This window comes from Trachemys scripta, chromosome 1 (genome assembly GCF_013100865.1).
Source record: "Trachemys scripta elegans isolate TJP31775 chromosome 1, CAS_Tse_1.0, whole genome shotgun sequence".
Lineage (NCBI taxonomy): Eukaryota > Metazoa > Chordata > Testudines > Emydidae > Trachemys > Trachemys scripta.
Genome location: NC_048298.1, coordinates 342,459,578 through 342,479,151, shown reverse-complemented (window position 1 = coordinate 342,479,151; position 19,574 = coordinate 342,459,578). Strand labels below are relative to the sequence as shown.

General features: G+C 44.0%; 1 protein-coding gene across 1 annotated transcript; it reads right to left on the bottom strand.

Moving 5' to 3' along the window:
• Nucleotides 1–491: 491 nt before the first annotated feature.
• Nucleotides 492–1,520, bottom strand: LOC117887506 (olfactory receptor 52R1-like). The gene has a single exon (XM_034790189.1). It carries the CDS (start codon nt 1,518–1,520, stop codon nt 492–494), a length of 1,029 nt encoding a protein of 342 aa, XP_034646080.1.
• Between the last annotated feature and the right edge of the window lie 18,054 nt (nt 1,521–19,574).

The following is a 19,574-nucleotide window of genomic DNA, read 5'->3' as shown; positions in this document are numbered from 1 at the left end:
GGTCATTAACCCACAGCAGCCCCTGCTCAGCCGTTACCACCTCCTACCTGCAGCCAGGCTCCTTGTCAGGATTCAGAAGCTCCTGTCCTAGCCCCGGAGCAGAGGGAGCCCAGGTAGGGGGAGGAAGGTGGAGACAATCCAGTGAGTGACACCAATAAGGGAGGACAGGAGCGAACAACAGGGGTTGGGTATTGGGGAAAAGATGGAGAAGAGAGACGGACCTAGAGGGAAGAAGTGGAGAAGGCTGTGGGGACATGGGGGAAGAGGCACAGAAATGGGTGGGGCCTTGAGTGAAGATATGGAGCAGGGGCAGAGTATTGGAGAAAGAAGCAGGGCAGAGGCTTCAGGGGTCCAGTTACCAGCAATTAAAAATGTGGCAACCGTATGAGTTAATGAGTTGTACGAAGACCAATTCACCAGTTTGTCACACTGACACAGCACAGTAAGGCCAGTAAAAAATTTCATGTCTCTTTGACTGTCCAGTCAGTGATTCAGGGAAGACGGCCCAGCACCATGTCACCAGCCAGCTCTGCATGGAGCTTGGTCTGAGAGGCAGTGCACCAGGAGAAAAATTTCATCCCTTTATGAGTAAAGAGCTGGAGCAGCCTGTCCCGGATCTGTTTGGTCCTCACCCCATAGATGATGGGGTTTAGCATGGGGGGCACCAGGAGATACACATTGGCAATGAGAACATGGAACTGGAGTGCCACATGGTGGCCAAAACGATAAGTGAGGGAGGAGAAGATAGCTGGGATATAAAAGGATAGGATGGCACAGAGGTGGGCGCTGCAGGTCCCAAAAGTCTTGACCTGGGCATCCTTTGTGGGGAGGCTGAAGATGGCCCTGAGGATCTGGATATAGGATATGGCAATAAAAATCATATCCAGACCGGTCACCCAGATTGCTACAGAGAGACCATAATAACTACTGATGCGGATGTCGGTGCAGGCGAGCTTCACGACAGCCATATGTTCACAGTACGTGTGGGGGATTACGTTGGTTCGGCAATATGGCCACCGCCTTGCCAGCAAGACATAGGGCATTACGAGCATGCCACCACGCAGCACCACGGCCAGCCCAATCTTGGCCACCATGGGGTTTGTCAGGGTGGTGGAATGTCTCAGGGGATGGCAGATGGCCACATAGCGATCAAAAGCCATGGCCACGAAGAACCCAGACTCCATCACTGAAAAGCAGTGAATGAAGTACAGTTGGGTGAGGCAAGAACTGAAATCGATCTCCCTGGAATTGAACCAGAAAATGCTCAGTGTTTTGGGTAGGATGGACGTAGACAGGACCAGGTCGGTGACGGCCAGCATGCAAAGGAAATAGTACATGGGCCCATGGAGGCTTGGCTCCATCTTCACAATGGACAGGATGGTGAAGTTCCCCAACACAGCTATGGCGTACATAGCGCAGAAGGGGATGGAGATCCAGACATGGGCCGCCTCCAGGCCAGGAATGCCCAACAGTATGAAGGTGGAGGCGTTGGTGAGGTCAGTTGTGTTGGAATGTGACATGGAGTAGGGGAGAAGGTGTCCAACTCTGAGGCAGAAAGGTGTCTCCTGCATGTATCGTATGTTCCCCCAGCTTCCTGTATGTGCCCAGGGTCTAGGGTGATGGTCGCAGTACAAAAGCCTGGATGGAAAGAAAATATTAATATGAGACACTAAATTCACTACTGGAGGCTGTTCTCATGTATGAAGCAGATTGGTCACTCTTCACAAACTGAGAAATGACATTTTCATTATTCAGATGAATTATGAACAACTGACCCTACTAATGCCAATTATATATTTGATTATGCAGCATATGCTATGGTGCTCCATGTGTCGATACATCCTACACGCCGTGTTGTGGGAAATCTTAATAGGCACTAGCAGGAAACATGAGTGTAGATACTGGTTATCCCTCATTGTTCCTTAATGCAATGAAACCAGGCTAGAGAGTCCATGCTGTAGGGAATTCCCCATTCACACGGTCTCAAAATATGAGAATGGAAAAAATCCAAACCTTTCCCAAGACATATGGTGTGGGAAACATCCCAACTAGAACACACATCAGGAAAAAGACCTGGGCATCATTGATAGCAATTCCACAAAAACACCTCATCATTCGCAGCAGTGGCCAAAACAAAGACAATGTTCAGATATCTAAAGAATGGGATGGAGAATAACCTGCTCTGGATATGCACTCAGCTTTGGTCACCCCGTCTCTATAAAAGATATAGCAGATAGAAAAGGAATTTCTGGAGAGGTGAGAATCAGGGAGGATGCCCTATGTAGACAGACTGAAAAGTTTGGGGCTATTTAGTTTAGGGAAGAGACAAAGAAGGGGGCATATGATAGAGGAGAACAAAGTAAAGAATGGTACAGATTACATTCAAATAAAGAAACAGAGAAAAGTTCTCAACCAGTAATATCTGTAGGTACTTAATTCTTCCAAAGGGCTAATTTCCCAAAGCTGAGACAAATTATCAGCAACACTGATTGGGAGGAAATTGGCAGTATATTAAGAAGAGTTCATTAGACAGCTAAAAAGTCATATTTTTTTAAAATTCGGAAGGTGGAGAAAGCTACTAGGGGAGAGGCTGTTCTACATTTGATTATGACAAATAGGGAGGAACTGGTTGAGAATTTGAAAATGGAAGGCAACTTGGGGGGAAATGATCACGAAATGCTAGAGTTCATGATTCTAAGGAACGGTAGGAGGGAAAACAGCAAAATAAAGACAATGGATTTCAATAAAGTATGCCTTAGCAAACTCAGGGAGCTGACACATAAAATCCCATGGGACGCAAGTCTAAGGGGAAAAACAATTGAAGACAGTTGCAAGTTTTTCAAAGAGACATTATTAAGGGCATGAGAGCAAACTATTCCACTATGTGGAAAAGATAGAAAATATAGCAAGAGATCACACTGGCTTTAGCAGGAGATCTTCAATCATCTAAAAATAATTTTAAAAATTTAAATTAATATTAAATTTAATTATATTATAAGTCACTATTACCAAGTGAAAAGAACAGGAGTACTTGTGGCACCTTAGAGACTAACACATTTATTTGAGCATAAGCTTTCGTGGGCTACAGCCCACTTCATCGGATGCATAGAATGGAACATATATTGAGGAGATATATATACACACATACAGAGAGCATGAACAGGTGGGAGTTGTCTTACCAACTCTGAGAGGCCAATTAAGTAAGAGGAAAAAAAAACTTTTGAAGCGATAATCAAGATAGCCCAGTACAGACAGTTTGATAAGAAGTGTAAGAATACTTACAAGGGGAGCTAGATTCAATGTTTGTAATGGCTCAGCCATTCCCAGTCTCTATTTAACCCTAAATTGATTGTATCTAATTTGCATATCAATTCAAGCTCAGGAGTCTGTTTCTGAAGCTTTTTTGTTGCAAAATTGCCACCCGCAGGTCTGTCATTGAATGACCAGACAGGTTAAAGTGTTCTCCAACTGGTTTTTGAGTATTATGATTCCTGATGTCAGATTTGTGTCCATTAATTCTTTTGTGTAGAGACAGTCCAGTTTGGCCAATGTACATGGCAGAGGGGCATTGCTGGCACATGATAGCATATGCGTGATCAAATCCCCCCTCATTCTTCTCTTCCGCAGACTAAATAATCCCAGTTCCAGCAGCCTCTCCTCATAAGTCATGTGCTCCAGCCCCCTAATCATTTTTGTTGCCCTCTGCTGGACTTTTTCCAATTTTTCCACATCCTTCTTGTAGGCACAGTACTCCAGATGAGGCCTCACCAATGTCAAATAGAGGGGAATGATCACGTCCCTCGATCTGCTGGCAATGCCCCTACTTATACAGCCCAAAATGCCATTAGCCTTCTTGGCAACAAGGGCACACTGTAACCCCTAGGTCCTTTTCTGCAGAACTGCTGCCTAGCCATTCGGTCCCTACTCTGTAGCAGTGCATGGGATTCTTCCGTCCTCAGTGCAGGACTCTGCACTTGTCCTTGTTGAACCTCATCAGGTTTCTTTTGGCCCAATCCTCTAATTTGTCTAGGTCCCTCTGTATCTTATCCCGACCCTCCAGTGTATCTACCAGTCCTCCCAGTTTAGTGTCCTGTAAGTTTATGTTAAGTTCCTAACTGTAACTGCAGTAGGGATAATGGAACAGATGCCTAGGGAGGTTGTGGAAGCTCCTTTGCTGGAGATTTTCCAAAGAAGGCTGGACAGTCATCTGTCTCGGATGGTTAGACACAACAAATCCTGTATCTTGGCAGGGGGTTAGACTAGCTGACCCTTGTGGTCCCTTCTCACCCTGTGGCTCTAGGATTCTATGATGTAAAATCCCAGTGTAGACCAGCACTTAGCCACACACAAGTCTTTGGGCTCAATACAGGGATAACTAGGAGAAATTTAATGGCCTGTGTTATACAGGACGTCAGACTGTATGGTAGGATTGTCGCTTCTGACCTCATACCTTATGAATCTATTCATAAAGAAAAGAGACCAAGCATTTATATTTACTCTGTGTCATAACACACAAACAAGGGAACATTCAATTACATTGAAAGTCTGAACATATTATATTGAGAAAGGAAAATTGTTAACATAATACGTATTTGGCCTTTGGAACTCCTTGCCACAGACATTATTGGAGCAAAGACCTTAGCTGAATTGGCCACTGTAGGGAGTTCTGGTGTCACCACCATTAGTTAAGGCTGTTTGACACCTTCAATTAGAGGACCTCATTTTCAGTTGCTTATAAGTTTGCCAAAATGTAAGTATTTGGACTGAAATTTTCCATGCTGGGTGTCTGCTTCTTGGTGACTTTTTTCATAAAAGTTTCAGGCATAATGGTTCAGCCAACTTCTCAAATGAAGCTAGGAGAAAAGATGTCTTGCCCATATTGAAATGTTCTTACAATTGTTCCAGTGGGGAGCTCTAGCACCTCCATGTTTTCCAGCAGATAAAATTCTGGCAAAAGCCCTCCCCCCCCCCACACCACCTGTTAACAGCCAAAGCCCTGAAATGCATGAGGAGGAGATGAAAGTCTCTGTGGATTAACTCACAGCTGGCTCCTGAGGTCTCTACTCTGTTCTCACTCCAAGGGGACTTTTGCCTCAGAATTTGGCCTTGTTTTGTACATCTGCTGACACCTTTCATCCTGAAGGCTCCACTGTGCCACTGAAATGCAGCCACCTAAGGGCTGAAACCATCAGCCGGGCCCTAGGTGTTGACAGAAAAGAGTGACATTTTTGCCAGTGATACTGGAGCAAAATCATCCCTTGAGGCAAGGGTACTGGCATGTTTAATAGCTTTGCATAGCGGAAAGGACCGAAGACCCATTGTGTGTCCCATCACACCCACGTTGCACTGAGCTTGTCGAGCAGGTGAGCTCCTCAGCAAGAGATGGATACCTGTGAATCCTGAGATGGAAGTGTCTTCCCTGGGATTCCCCCTCAGGTAGCCTTGCCCTACACCTCTCTCACCCCAGCATCTGCAGCAGCATCCCACGCTGAGAGCCGACACAGGGGTGTGCACTGTTTATAATATAGCTCTGAGCAATCCCAGCAGTATTCATTCAGCCTCTAGGGGAGAAGCAGCATCTGGATGTAAACAGGCTGGACAGCGGAGGCATTGTAGCCAAAGTCTCTCTTTCCACGTCTGCGGTTCTGTGTTCTTTATCCAGCTTTAGGAGTAAACAATAATTAAGGGACCTTCTCAATGGGTAATGAGATCTCTGGGGCTCTGTGCTGAGTCAGAGAGGAATTGGCTGCTCTGTGTATTTGTGTATATTTAAAAATTATAGTTGATTGGTATGAAAACTAAGGATAATGCCTAGGTCTCCATAGGGTCTGATACCAAGTAAATGGCCAGGATGGATGCGTATATAGTAGACAGACAGACCTGGAGAAAGATGTCTGAGGGGAGACACTAGCATTTTTTTCAGGTACATAAGGCTATCGCTAAGTGATCAAAGATCAGTAATTTTCATAAGCAACCGTTATCATACTGTGCAGCACCTTTCATTGAAGGATTCTGAAAACACCTAACAAAGGAAAGCCACTATGAACATATCCCCATTACACAGATAGGCAAACTGAGGCACAGGGAGACAAGAATTTGCCAACGTCACACAGAGATTGAGTACCATTATGACAGACAGAACCCAGGAGCCCTGACGTCTCTGCCATAGCCAGTCTCTCCATCACGAAAGAGGGAAATGGACACTACCTTTGGCATATCCCCATCCTCTCAAGGTGAATCTGAGGTTTTCAGAACCAGTTGGAGATTGTGAGCTTCCCGCTCGTGGGAAGTGTGAACTCTGGGACTCCACTTCCGCTTCTACTCAGTAACCTGCCATCCCATCACAGTCACTGGGGTGACTTCCAGCACTGCCCTGGCTGGAGGGCACTTGGATTCCCATAGCTGAACTCTCTGCCTGTTCCTCTGGCTCATCGGGGGTATTTCTCCCATGCGGAGCATCTGGATTTTTCTGGACTGGAATGAGAGTGAATAAAGTCTTCTATTCGAGCCCAACAGGGGGCCGTGTGCACCTGTATTCAAGTTATGAACACTCTGTAGCTGGCCAGCATGGTTTGACTTTCGTCTGTAGCGGAAGGCAAAGGGGGGGCAGGTAGGCCCTGATTTGGCTGCATTATTGTGCTGATAATTTATGATCATTATTTGTGTTGTGGAAGCCTCCAGAGGCCCTGCTCCAGTTCAGGGCCCCTTGGGCTGCGCCCTTCATACACACAGAAGGAGAAACAGCCCCTGCCCCAAGGAGCTTATCAATCAAATTCAGGCAGGACACAGCTACTGTGTGTAACAAACCAGAACGGGGGCAGGTGGGGAGATGGGGGAGGAACAGCACTAAGAATAGGTGGTTACATAGGCTGCTGGGTGGGTGTGAGACAGCTGAAACGCACAGCCCTGCCCTGGCTGTGAGAAGTGTGTCCTGGGCCGTTAAGAGCAGAGCATGTGTTCTGGGAACTAGATTGGGGCTAGTGAAAACGGGCCATTGAATGGAGGCTGCAACAGACACACAACTGGAGCGGGTGGCTCTCCGTTAGCTTTTGTAACCCTGCTTTAGTTCTAATCACTCCTCCCTTTTTAGGGTGCAGACTGGACCTCCTTCTCATGAATTCCTAAGACAAGCCCTGGAAACCAGAGGAGAGGACAGAGAAAAGAGGGCTGGGGTGAACAACAAAGGAGCCATCCTGGAGAGGAACCACTGAAAACCCCCAAGGAGTTGAAAATCCCAAGTAATGCAGCACACTTCGGGAAGGGGTTCAAACAGAGTTTTGAAATACAGCTAAGCAAGCAAGTGGGTTTGTTGAGAAAGAAACCAGCAGAAAATTGAAATCATCTTAAACATTGCAGGACTTGAGGCAGTGGACGTTTTTATTAGCATGCAACTCAGGCTTTGTCTACACTAGCACTTTTGTCGGTAAAACTTTTGTTGGTCGGGGTGTGAAAAAACACACCCCTGACCTACAAAAGCACTAGTGTGGACAGTGCTAGGTCAGCAGGAGACGCTCGTTTGGGGTTGTTTAATTGTGCCGGCAAATGAGCTCTCTCCCATATTCATAGAGTGGCCATACAGCAGACATTACTGTGGCAGAATTCTCAGAACCCCCCATTGTTTTGGTGGCTACAGACTTACACGGCTACTCCTCTAAAGCAGCACATTGATAGAATTATGGAAAACCGCCCCCCAGAAGAGTAACACTAATAAATGAGTGTGCCCCAAATTAATGAGCAAATCTGGTAACAGCTCGAGCCAGTACTTTGCCAAGTTCAACCTCCTGGTCCCTTCCCCTGCCAACTTTTTTACTATTACTTTTTGAGTCTTTGAGTCTTTGACTAGCTGTTCCTAATTATATTTTTGCACTTCACTTGCTAAAGTTTATGTTCCTTTTCATTTTCCTCACAAGGATTTTACTTCCAGTTCTTCGAGGATGCTGTTTTGTCTGTCTCTGCTTCTTTTACTTTGTTGTTTAGCCACGCTGGCACTTTTTGGGTTCTCTTACTGTGTTTTTTTTTTAATTTGGGGTATATATTTCAGTTGAGCCGCTATTACGGTGTCTTTAAAAATTCCATGCACCTTGTAGTGATTTCACTTTTGGCGCCGTACCTTTTCATTTCTGTTTAACTAACTTCTTCATTTTAGTGTAGTTCCCCTTTGTGAAATTAAATGCTACCATGTTGGGCCACTCTGGTGTTTTCCCTGCCACAGGGATGTTAACCTGAATTATATTATGGTCACTACTACCAAGCGGTCCAGCTATATTCGCCACTTGGACCAGATCCTGTGCTCCACTTAGGACTGAATCAAGAATCGTCTCTCCTCTTGTGGGTTCCAGGACTAGCCGCTCCAAGAAGCAGTCCTTTAAGGTGTCAAGAAACTTTATCTCTGCATCCCGTCCCAAGGTGACATGTACCCAGTCAATATGGGGATAGTTGAAATCCCCCAATATTATTATTGAGGTTTTTATTTTTGTAGCTTCTCTAATCCCCCTGAGTATTTCACAGTCACTATCACCATCCTGGTCAGAGGGTCAGTAGAATGTCCCTACTCCTATATTCTTATTACTCGAGCATGGAACTATCATCCATAAGGATTCTATGGCACAGTTTGGTTCATTTAAGATTTTTACTTCATTTTATTCTGCACTTTCTTTCACATATAGTGCCACTCCCCCACCTGCACGACCTGTTCTGTCCTTCTGATATATTTTGTACCTTGGTATTACTGTGTCCCATTGATTATCCTCATTCCACCAAGTTTCTGTGATGCCTATTATAACAATATCCTCATTTAATATGAGGCACTCTAGTTGCCCATCTTATTATTTAGACTGCTAGCATTTGTATATAAGCACTTTAAAAACTTGTCACTTTTTAGCTGTCTCCCATTACATGATGTAATTGAAAGGGACTCTTTTTCATTTGACTGTTTCTCATCAGATCCTACTCATATATTATCAACTTCCATCCTCTCCTCCTTACTAGGAGAATCTCCATTACTAGATAATACCCTATGGGATGACTATGTTTGAACCACGTTCTTCTCCATGCTTCTCGGCTTTCCCCCAGCCCTTAGTTTAAAAACTGCTCTAAGTCCTATGTTAATTTTAAGTACCAGCCATCTGGTTCCATTTTTGTTGGAGCCCAGCCTTCCTGTATAGGCTCTCCCATTCCCAAAAGTTTTCCCAGTTCCTGATACATCTAAATCCCTCCTCCCTACAACATCGTGCCATCCACACATTGAAACCTTGCAGTTCTGCTGTCTAATGGGCCCTGCACGTGGAACTGGAAGCATTTCAGAGAATTCTACCATGGAGGACCTGGACTTCAATCTCTTCCCTAGAAGCCTAAATTTGGCCTCCAGGACCTCTCAAGAGATCTGCAACCTTTCCACAAGTCAGGCAAGTCACCATGCAGTTCTCCCGGTCATTGCAAACCCAACTATCTGTTTCTAATGATCAAATCCCCCCTAACTATTACCTGTCTCTTCCTAATAACTGGAGTTCCGTCCCCTGGAGAGGTATCCTGAGTATGACAGGAGACCATGACATCATCTGGAAGCAGGTTCCCAGCTGCTCTAGTTTGAAGTTCTTTTTCCCTGAGACTTTCATCTTCCTTAAAAGCACAGGGGCTGTCAGACTGGGGGTGGGACTATTCTACTCGGTCCCAGAAAGTCTTATTTATGTATCAATCTGTTTCCCTTAGCTCTTCCAGTTTAGTCACTCTGGTCTCCAAAACCCATACAAGGTCCTTAAGCACCTAACTCCCAGTAATTGGGGTCTCTAGGGGCCTGGCTAATGAGCTGGGGAGAGGTTCGTTTTTTCTCATGGGACTGTCAGCTGTGCACCCTCTACTGGTGCGAGGTGCCCAGGACAGGTCAGTGCTTTCTAGTGACAGACCTGAGAGAGAGTTGTGAGAATCAGAGCCAAAATCTCTGCTCTACCTGATTTGGACCAGGGACTTAAACACAGGTCTCCCGCATCCCACGTGAGTGCCCTGATCACCAGGCAAATGCAATTCTGGGTGGGGTGCTCAGTCTCTCTGTCTGGAGCTCTTCCACTTTGTACAAATAAACCTTCAGTGGAGCAGGGATTTGAATCTGGGTCTCCCACATTCCAGGGGAGGGCACTAAACTGATGAGCTATGGGATATTCTGGGGGTGCACACACATGGACACACATACAAACACTCACATGGACTGATGTGCACACACACACACACACATGTACACCCATGCACACATATACACACGGATGCCCACACACACCCACAGATGCACACACATAGCTATGGACACATCACACATGAACACACACGCAATCCCAATCTGCAAGGCCCCACGGGGGAGGTGTGGTCTGAGGATGCCTAACTGATCGGGCCTTCGGTGGAGATGGGCGAGGGGAACACCAGAATTGAGACCTGAGCAAAGTCTCTGAGCAGCTGGTTCGCTGTGGAGCAGCGTCAACACACAGCCTGCTTTGTGCAGGCTACTGGCAGAACCTTCAGCTCCTGCAGGGTTAGGCAGCAGATGAGACGGGACTTGAGAAAGGCAGTGGCGCCTAAGTTCAGTATATACCTGAGTGCCTTTGTGGATCTAGCCCTGGCCACCTTTTTGGAAGATGCTTTAGTCAAACACAAGTTGAGATGGTTCAAAGCCAATGTGGATTACTGGCTGTGGTTAGAGGAAACACTCAAGTTCACAGACGTCCATCTCTCACTTTTAAAGAACTTTTTCCTCCTTTATTTGTACAAGGACCAGGGTCCCTGCATCAAAACGTTTTTTATCAGCTCTTCCCATCCTCCAGTGGCTCTAGTGTCCCCACTGCTTGCCCTGCTAGATCCAGGGCAATGTCCTTAATTTAGGAGGCTAGCAACTGTAGCACTATCGTGGGAGGAGAACATGGTGTGATGCTGTATGATTGAATAATGACCATTTTTATCATTGTTGCTACCACTGTTATACAACTGCAACAAATGTTGTACAAAGTATGTCCGGTCAGGTGCCAATGGGAAAGTTATGATTTGCAGCGTATGGTTATCTTGTTTATGTGCATATAACATCTTTGTGTCTGAAGTTATGATTATTGGTGATGTACAGGTATCAGAGGAGCAATGCCAGTTCATATCCAAAGCAGTGGTGCTGGGGGGTCATTACTCCCAGTTCTTATTCTCAGTTCTGCCACTGACTCATTGTGTGATCTTGTGTAAATCTCGCCCGCCTGCCACACAACCCTCAGCTGCCTTTATATGGCTTCCCGAGTTCCCTCCCTGCTCCTCTGTGGCATTTTGGTCAGAACACTGTGTCCTCACTGGTTTCAGAGCGGTAGCCGTGTTAGTCTGTATCAGCAAAAACAATGAGGAGTCCTTGTGGTATCTTAGAGACTAACGCATTTATTTGGGCATAAGCTTTCATGGGCTGAAACCCACTTCATCAGATCCATGTAATGGAAAATACATTAGGCAGGTATAAATACACAGCACATGAGAAGATGGGAGTTGCTTTAACAAGTGGGGGGGTCAATGCTAAATGAGCAATTCAAGTGGAAGTGGGCTATTATCAACAGTTGACAAGAAGGGGTGAATACCAAGGGAGGGAAAATCACTTTTGTAGTACTAATGAGGCCAATGCAATCAAGGCGGTCCATTTCAAACAGTTGACAAGAAGGTGTGAGTATCAGCAAAGGGAAATTATTTTGTGTAGTACCCATCCACTCCCAGTCTTTATTCAGGCTGAATTTGATGGTGTCCAGTTTGCAAATTCCAGTTCTGCAGTTTCTTACTGGAGTCTGTTTTTGAAGTCTTTTTGTTGAAGAATGGCCACTTTTAAGTCTGTCATTGGGTGTCCAGGGAGATTGGAGTGCTCTCCTGCTGGTTTTTGAATGTTACAATTCTTCATGTCTGATTTGTGTCCATTTATTCTTTTGTGTCTGGTTTGGCCAAGATACATGGCAGAGGGGCATTGCTGGCACATTGGTAGATGTGCAGGTGAATGAGCCCCTAATGGTGTGGCTCATATAGTTATGTCCTATGGTGCCCCTTGAATAGATATGCGGACAGAGTTGGCAACGGGCTTTGTTGCAGGGATAGGTTCCTGGGTTAATGTTCTTGTTGTGTGGTGTGTAGTTGCTGCTGAGTATTTGAACCTGAAGTGAGATGTGGAGCAGGGGCTGGGCATTGGAGGAAGAAATTGGGCAGAGGGTCCATTTAATAGAAATTAGACAGGTGGAATCGCGATGATTTAAGGAGTTGAACACAGAACAATTCCCTAGTTTGTCACACTGTCACAGCACAGGAAGGCCAGGAAAGGATTTAGTGTCTTTTTGACTGTCTAATAAGTGACTCAGGGAAGAGGGCCCAGCACCATGTTACCAGACAGCTCTGCAGAGAGCTTAGTCTGAGAGCCAGAGCACCAGGAGAAAACTTTTAAGTCCCCTTATGAGTAAAGAGATGGAGCAGCCTGTCCCGAATCTTTTTGGTCCTCATCCCGTAGATGAACAACAAGGAGTCTGGTGGCATCTTAAAGACTAACAGATTTATTTGGGCATAAGCTTTTGTGAGTAAAAACCTCACTTCTTCGGATGAACAATGTTCTGAAGTTGCAGTGGGGAAGATCTAGGTTGGATATTAAGAAACACTATTTCACTAGGAGGGTGGTGAAAGCACTGGAACGGGTTACCTAGGGCAGTAGTGGAATCTCCTTCCTTAAGGTTTTTAAGGCCCGGCTTGACAAAGCCCTGGCTGGGATGATTTAGTTGGTGTTTGTCCTGCTTTGAGCAGGAGGTTGGACTAGATACCTCCCGAGGGTTCTTCCAACCCTAATCTTTTATGATTCTATGAGAGGCAGACTGGGTAATAAAGTTACACAAGTCAAACTTTTGATCAGGGCATGATGGGGTCCAAGACTGGAGAGCTGGCTGGAGCCTCTGTATTGTTGGATCGTAAGTGGTTAGTGAAAGCATTCATGTAAGTACAAGTGGCTCTGTCCCTGTCTGTGAATGGCTGTGTAAGAGCAAGATCTGAAATGACTGCACCTTGTCAGAATCTCAGAAGAGGACCAGACTGGTCTAAGCATTATCTGTAGTTTTCTTAGTAATCAAATATAATTTTTAAATATACACAAATACACAGAGCAGCCAATTCCTCTCTCATTCAGCACAGAGCCCAGGAGTTCTCATCTCCCTTTGGGAAGGTCCCTTAATTACTGTTTACACCTATAGCTGGATAAAAAATACAGATGCGCAGACATGGAAAAAGAAAGATTGGCTAGAGTGCCTCTGGTGTCCAGCCTGTTTCCCTTTAGATGTCGCTTCTCCCCTAGAGGCTGAGTGAACCTGCACTGGGATTGCACAGAGCTATAAGATAACAAGTGCACACCTCTGTGTCAGCTCTCAGCATGGGATGCTGCTGTAGATGCTGTTCTGACAGAGGTCTTGGACACGGCTACTTGAGGTGATTCCCAGGGAAGATGCTTCCTTCTCAATATTCACAGATACCCATCTGCTGCTGAGGAGCTCACCCCTCTGAAAAACTCAATAGAACATGGGCGTGATGGGATAGAAATGAGGTCTGTGATCCTTTCCAATCTGCACAGCCATTAAACACCCCAGGTCTCTGGACACAGGTGGTGAGTTTGCTCCAGTATCACTGGCCAAATTGTCCCTCTTTGCTGCCCCCTCCATCCCAAGCTGATGACCTCCAGCCCCAAGGTGGCTGTATTTCAGTGACACGGGGCATCCTTCAGCATGAAAGATGTTAATTGATGTCCAATACAAGACCAAATTTGGAGGCCATGGCCCATAGTTTCTTTAGGCCCCACCGAGGCAAAAGTCTCCTTGGAGTTAGAACTGAGAAAAGACCTCAGGAGCCAGATGTGTGTTAATACACAGACAGTGTCACCTCCTCCTCCTGCATTTCAGGGCTCCACTGTTAACAAGTGAAGGGGGGGAGGTGTTACCTGACTTTAATTCACTGGAAAGCATGGAGGTGATAACGCTTCTCACTGGAACAATTCTACGAATTTTTCAACATGGGCAAGACATGTTTTCTAGTTTCATTAATGAAGTCAGCGGAACTGTAATGCCTGAAACTTTCAAAAAACAATTCAGCCAGAAGCAGAAACCCAGTATGGGAATTTTTCAGTCCAAACAATGACAGTTTGGCAAACTTATAAGCAACTGAAAATAAGGTCTTCAAATTGAACGGGCCAGACTGCCCTAACTAAAAGTAGTGCCACCGTCACCACCTACAAAGGCCAATCCATAAGAAAATAAGAAAAAAGAATGGCCATACCTGGGTCAGACCAAAGGTCCATGTAGCCTAGTATCTTCTCTTCCAACAGTGGCCAATGCCAGGTGCCGAGGAGGGAATGAACAGAACAGGTAATCATCAAGTGATCAATCCCCTTCTTGCCCATTCCCAGCTTCTAGCAAACATAGGCTAGGGACACCTTCCCTGCACATCCTGGCTAATGGCCATTGAAGGACCTATCCTCCATGAATTTATCTATTTCTTTTTTGAACCCTGTTATAGTCTTGGACTTCAAAACATCCTCTAGCAAGGAGTTCCACAGGTTGACTGTGTATTGTGTGAGAAAATACTTACTTTTATTTGTTTGAAACCTGCCTATTAATTTCATTTGGTTACCCCTAGTTCTTGTGGTATAAGAAGGAGTAAACAACACTTCCTTATCTACTTTCTCTACACCAGTCATGATTTTATAGACCTCAGGCATATGCTCCCTTAGTCGTCTCTTTTCCAAGCTGAAAAGTCCTAGTTTTATTAATCTCTCATCACACAGAAGTGCTTCCATACCCCTAATAATTTTTGTTGCCTTTTTCTGAACCTTTCCCAATTCCAATATATCTTTCTTTTTTAAATAGGATGACCACATCTGCACACAGTATTCAAGATGTAGGCGTATCATGGATTTATATAGAGACAATATGATATTTTCTGTCTTATTATCTATCCCTTTCTTAATTATTCCCAACATTCTGTTTGCTTTTTTGACTGCGGCTCCACAGTGAGTGGATGTTTTCAGAGAACTATCCACAATGACTCCAAGATCTCATTCTTGAGTGATAATAAGTAATTTAGACCTCATCATTTTATATGTGTAGTTTGGATTATGCTTTCCAATGTGCATTACTTTGCATTTATCAATACTATATTTCATCTGCCATTTGGTTGCCCAGTCACCCAGTTTTGAGAGATCCTTTAATAGTTCTTCACAGTCTGCCTGGGTCTTAACCACCTTTTGAAATTTTGTATCATCTGCATATTTTGCCACCCCACTGTTTACCTCTTTTTCCTGATCATTTATGAATATGTTGAATAGGACTGGTCACAGAACAGACCCCTGGAGGACATCAGTATTTACCTCTCTCCATTCTCAAAACTGACCATTTATACTATCCTTTTCCCCCCTATCTTTTAGCAAGTTACCAATCCATGAGACGACCTTCCCTCTTATACCATGACAGCTTACTTTACTTAAGAGCCTTTGGTGAATGACCTTGTCTAAGGCTTTTTGAAAATCTAAGTACCCTATATCCACCAGATCCCCCTTATCCACATGCTAGTTGACCTCCTCAAAGAATTCTAGTATACTGGTGAGGTGTGATTTTCCTTTATAAAACATATGTTGACTCTTCCCAAACAAATTATGTCTAGCTACATGTCTGACAATATTGTTCTCTACTATAGTTTCAACCAGTTTGCCCGGTACTGAAGTCAGACTTAGAACCCTCTAGCTGCCGGGGTCAACTTTAGAACACCTTTTAAAAATTGGCATCACATTTGCTATCCTCCAGTCATGTGGTACAGAAGCTGATTTAAATGATAGGTTACTGACTACAGTTAATAGTTTTGCAATTTCACATTTAGGTTCCTTCAGCACTCTTGGTGAATACCGTCTGGTCCTGGTGACTTATTACTCTTTTAATTTATAAATTTGTTCCAAAACTTCCTCTAATGACACCTCAATCTGGGACAATTCCCCAGATTTGTCACCTAAAAAGAATGGCTCAGGTTTGGGAACCTCCCTCACATCCTCAGCCATGAAGATCAATGCAAAGAACTCATTTAGTTTCTCCACAATGGTCTTATTGTCCGTGAGTGCCCCTTTTTCATCTGGATCGTCCAATGGCCCCACTGATTGTTTATCAGACTTCCTGCTTCTGATGTACCTAGTTTTTGAGTCTTTGGGTGGTTGTTCTTCAAATAATTTTTTGGCCTTCCTAATTATATTTTAACACTTAATTTGCCAGAGAGTTTATTCTCCTTTCTGTTTTCTTCAATAGAATTTAACTCCCACTCTTTAAACAATACCTTTTTGCCTCTCACTGCTTACTTTACATTGTTGTTTAGCCACTGTGGCACTTTTTTTGGATCTCGTTTTATGTTTCTTAATTTGGGGTATACATTCAAGTTGTTCCTCTATTATGGTGTTTTTAAAAAGTTTCCACACAGCTTGCAGGGATTTCACTCTTAGCGCTGTACCCTTTAATTTCTGTATAATTAACCTCCTCGTTTTTGTGTAGTTGCCCTTTCTGAAATTGAACACTACATTGTTGGATTGCTGTGGTGTTTTCCCTGGTACAGGAATGTTAAAGGCAATGAGTTCCACAGGCTAAATATGGATTCTGTTAACAATTTTATTTTCTCGCTGTTATAGATTCAGATTTTCAATGTAATTGAATGTTCCCTTGTTCGTGTTATGAGACACAGTAAACATTATTGCCTGATCTACTTTCTTTATTGATAGATTCATAGGGTTCAAGGTCAGCAGGCATGATTAAATCATCCAGTCTGTCCTCCTGTATAACACAGGCTATTAAATTTCACCCAATGGCCCCTGTATTCATCTCCATGACTTCTATTTGACTAAGTCCTGCTCCTCGCTAGGAGATTACATTGTAATATCATAGAGCCATAGGATGAGAAGGGAACACAATAGTCATCTAGTCTAACCACCTGCCATGATGCAAGATTTATTATGACTAAACCACCCCAGACAGATGACTTTCCCTTCTCCTTTAGAAAAACTCCAGTGAAGAAACTTTCCCAACCTCCAGAGGCATCTGTTCAATTGTTCTCCAATTCTTACAGTTAGGAATTTTTTTCTGAAATTTCATCTAAATCTGCTAAACTGTAGTTTGAACCCATTGCCGCTTCTCCTGCCCTCTGCGGCAAGTTAGGATACCTTTCCTCCAGTTTTTTATGGGAGCCTTAGAACTATTTGAAGACTGCTATCATGACCCCCGCTTAATCTCATCTTTTTGAAGCTAAACATGCCTGGTTCCTTCAGCCTTTGTTCATATAGCTTGTATTTCCTCCCTTTGATCATCTTTTTCACTGGCCTCTGGATCCTCTCCAGGTAATCTACATCCTTTCTATAGAGCAGTAACCAAAATTGGACTCACCATTCTAACTGAGGCCTAACCAGCGCTAAATAGAGTGGTACTATTTCCTACTGTGACTTGCACGCTATGCCTCCACTAATACAATCTAACATTGCATTTGCCTTTTTTTGAAGCAACAGAAAAAATCCAACCTCTGAGAGATGTAGTTATAGCAACCTATCCCTGTGTAGACACCATGAGCTCAACAGAAGAATTCTTCCCTCAATCTAGCTACCACTTCTCAGGGAAGTGGATTACATACACTAATGGGAGATCCCCAGCCGTCAGTGTTAGTATCTCCACTGAATCGTTATGGCAGTGCCACTGTAGCATTCTAAGTGTAGAGAATCCCTCAAGCAGATCTTCTAGGAAAGGGACCAGTCTGGATCTGCAGACATGGGGAGTTGGAGAATCCACCGCTTCCTATCGCAGTTTCTTCCAACGGTTAATCACCCCAGCTTCTAGCCATTGGTTCTTGCTCTGCCTTTCTCTGCTCGATGACAGAGCCCATTAGTAGTATTGAAGATGAATAAATGAAGCTCTTTAAGTCTTTCACTGACAGGCATTTCCTCCAGCCTCCAATAAATTTTGTAGCTTTTTTCTGCCCCCTCTCCAATTTTTCAACAACCCTTTTGAAATATGGACCCCGGGACTGGATGCAGTCAATTTCACCAATGCCATCTGCCGAGGTAAAATGCTTCCCCTGCTCCAAATCACCACTCCCCTGTTTATGCAGCCGAGGATCAAATCAGCCTTTTTGGCTGCAGGTTCCCACTAGGAGCTGATGATGAGTTGATTGCCCACAGTGACCCCTAAATCTTTTTCAGGTCTCTGCATTATATAATAATTTTGGGGGGGTCTGCTGATGCTTGACTGCCTACTTCTGGTTCCGAATGAGATGTGTGGTGGAGTGGTCATTTTGTAACTCTGGAGTTTGTAATTGTAAGGTTCTATTAAACATGTTCTTTAGCACCCTCCTGTACAGCTAATGGACTGGAGAGTGTTTCATCACCTTTGGTGATATGAGTACCTCATGCTGCTTCTTTACAAATGCAGAACAAAAATATTTTTTGAACACATCTCCTTTTTCTGCAAGATGAACAAGTTTACTTTCTCTGTCTAGGAATCGGTCTAAACTTTTTCTAGGATTTTCTAGGATTTTAATATACTTAATAACGGCCTTTTTGTGATCCTTACCCCTGTCAAGCAAAGATTTTTCCCTTATGTCTTTAACATCTCTTATCAATTTTCATAACTTACAATTTGTATTGTTTTCCATGCTGCTGAACCAGTGTTTGTCCAAAGTTTTTTCTATTTTCTTGATTGTGGAATCATGACTTTTTGAATATCCAATCAACTCTTCTGAAAGAACTCCCAATTTTCCTTCCCATTTTTCTGTGTAAATTTTTCCTCACAATCAGTTTTACTGATAATTTGCCTCAGGTTTGGGGAATTAGCCCATATGTAGCAATAAGGGTCTATAGATATTACTGGTTGGGAACTCTTCTCTGTTTCTCCATTTAAATGTCATCAGTTTATTCTTCATTTTGCTCTACTCTATCATATGCCCCCTTCTTTGTCTCTTCTCTAAACGAAACAGTCCCAGACTTTTCAATCTGTCTGCATATGACAACCCTTTTAGAGAGAATGGGTAACCAAAACTAAGTGCATATCTAGAGCAGGTTATTCTTCATCCCATTCTTCAGGCATCCAGACATTGTCTTTGTTTTGGCCACTGCTGTGATTGAGCATTTGTTTCCATGGAGCTGCTATCAATGACACCCAGGTCTTTTCCCTGACATATGTTCTATTTGGGATGTTTTCCCCTGGCACATCTCTTGGCAATGGTTTGCAGTTTTCCCAATCTCAGATTTTGAGAAACCAGGTGAATGCAGAACTCCCTAGAGCATGGACTCTTTAGCCTGGCTTCCATTGCATTAAGGAACAATGATGGACAATCACTATCCACACTCGTGTTTCCTGCTGGTGCCTATTAAGGTTTCTCAGCCCATGACATGTAGGAATTATTAATGCAAGGAGGCCAATAAGATATGGAATTGGCCTTAGTAGGGTCGTTTCTTCATAATTCATTTCTCTGATTAATGAAAATGTCATTTTTCAGTGTGTGAAGAGTAACCAATCTGCCTCGCCCATGAGAACAGCCTCCAG

Bases quoted from the DNA above. Each gene is read 5' to 3' on its own strand.
- LOC117887506 (XM_034790189.1), bottom strand. From the start codon at position 1,520: ATGTCACATTCCAACACAACTGACCTCACCAACGCCTCCACCTTCATA.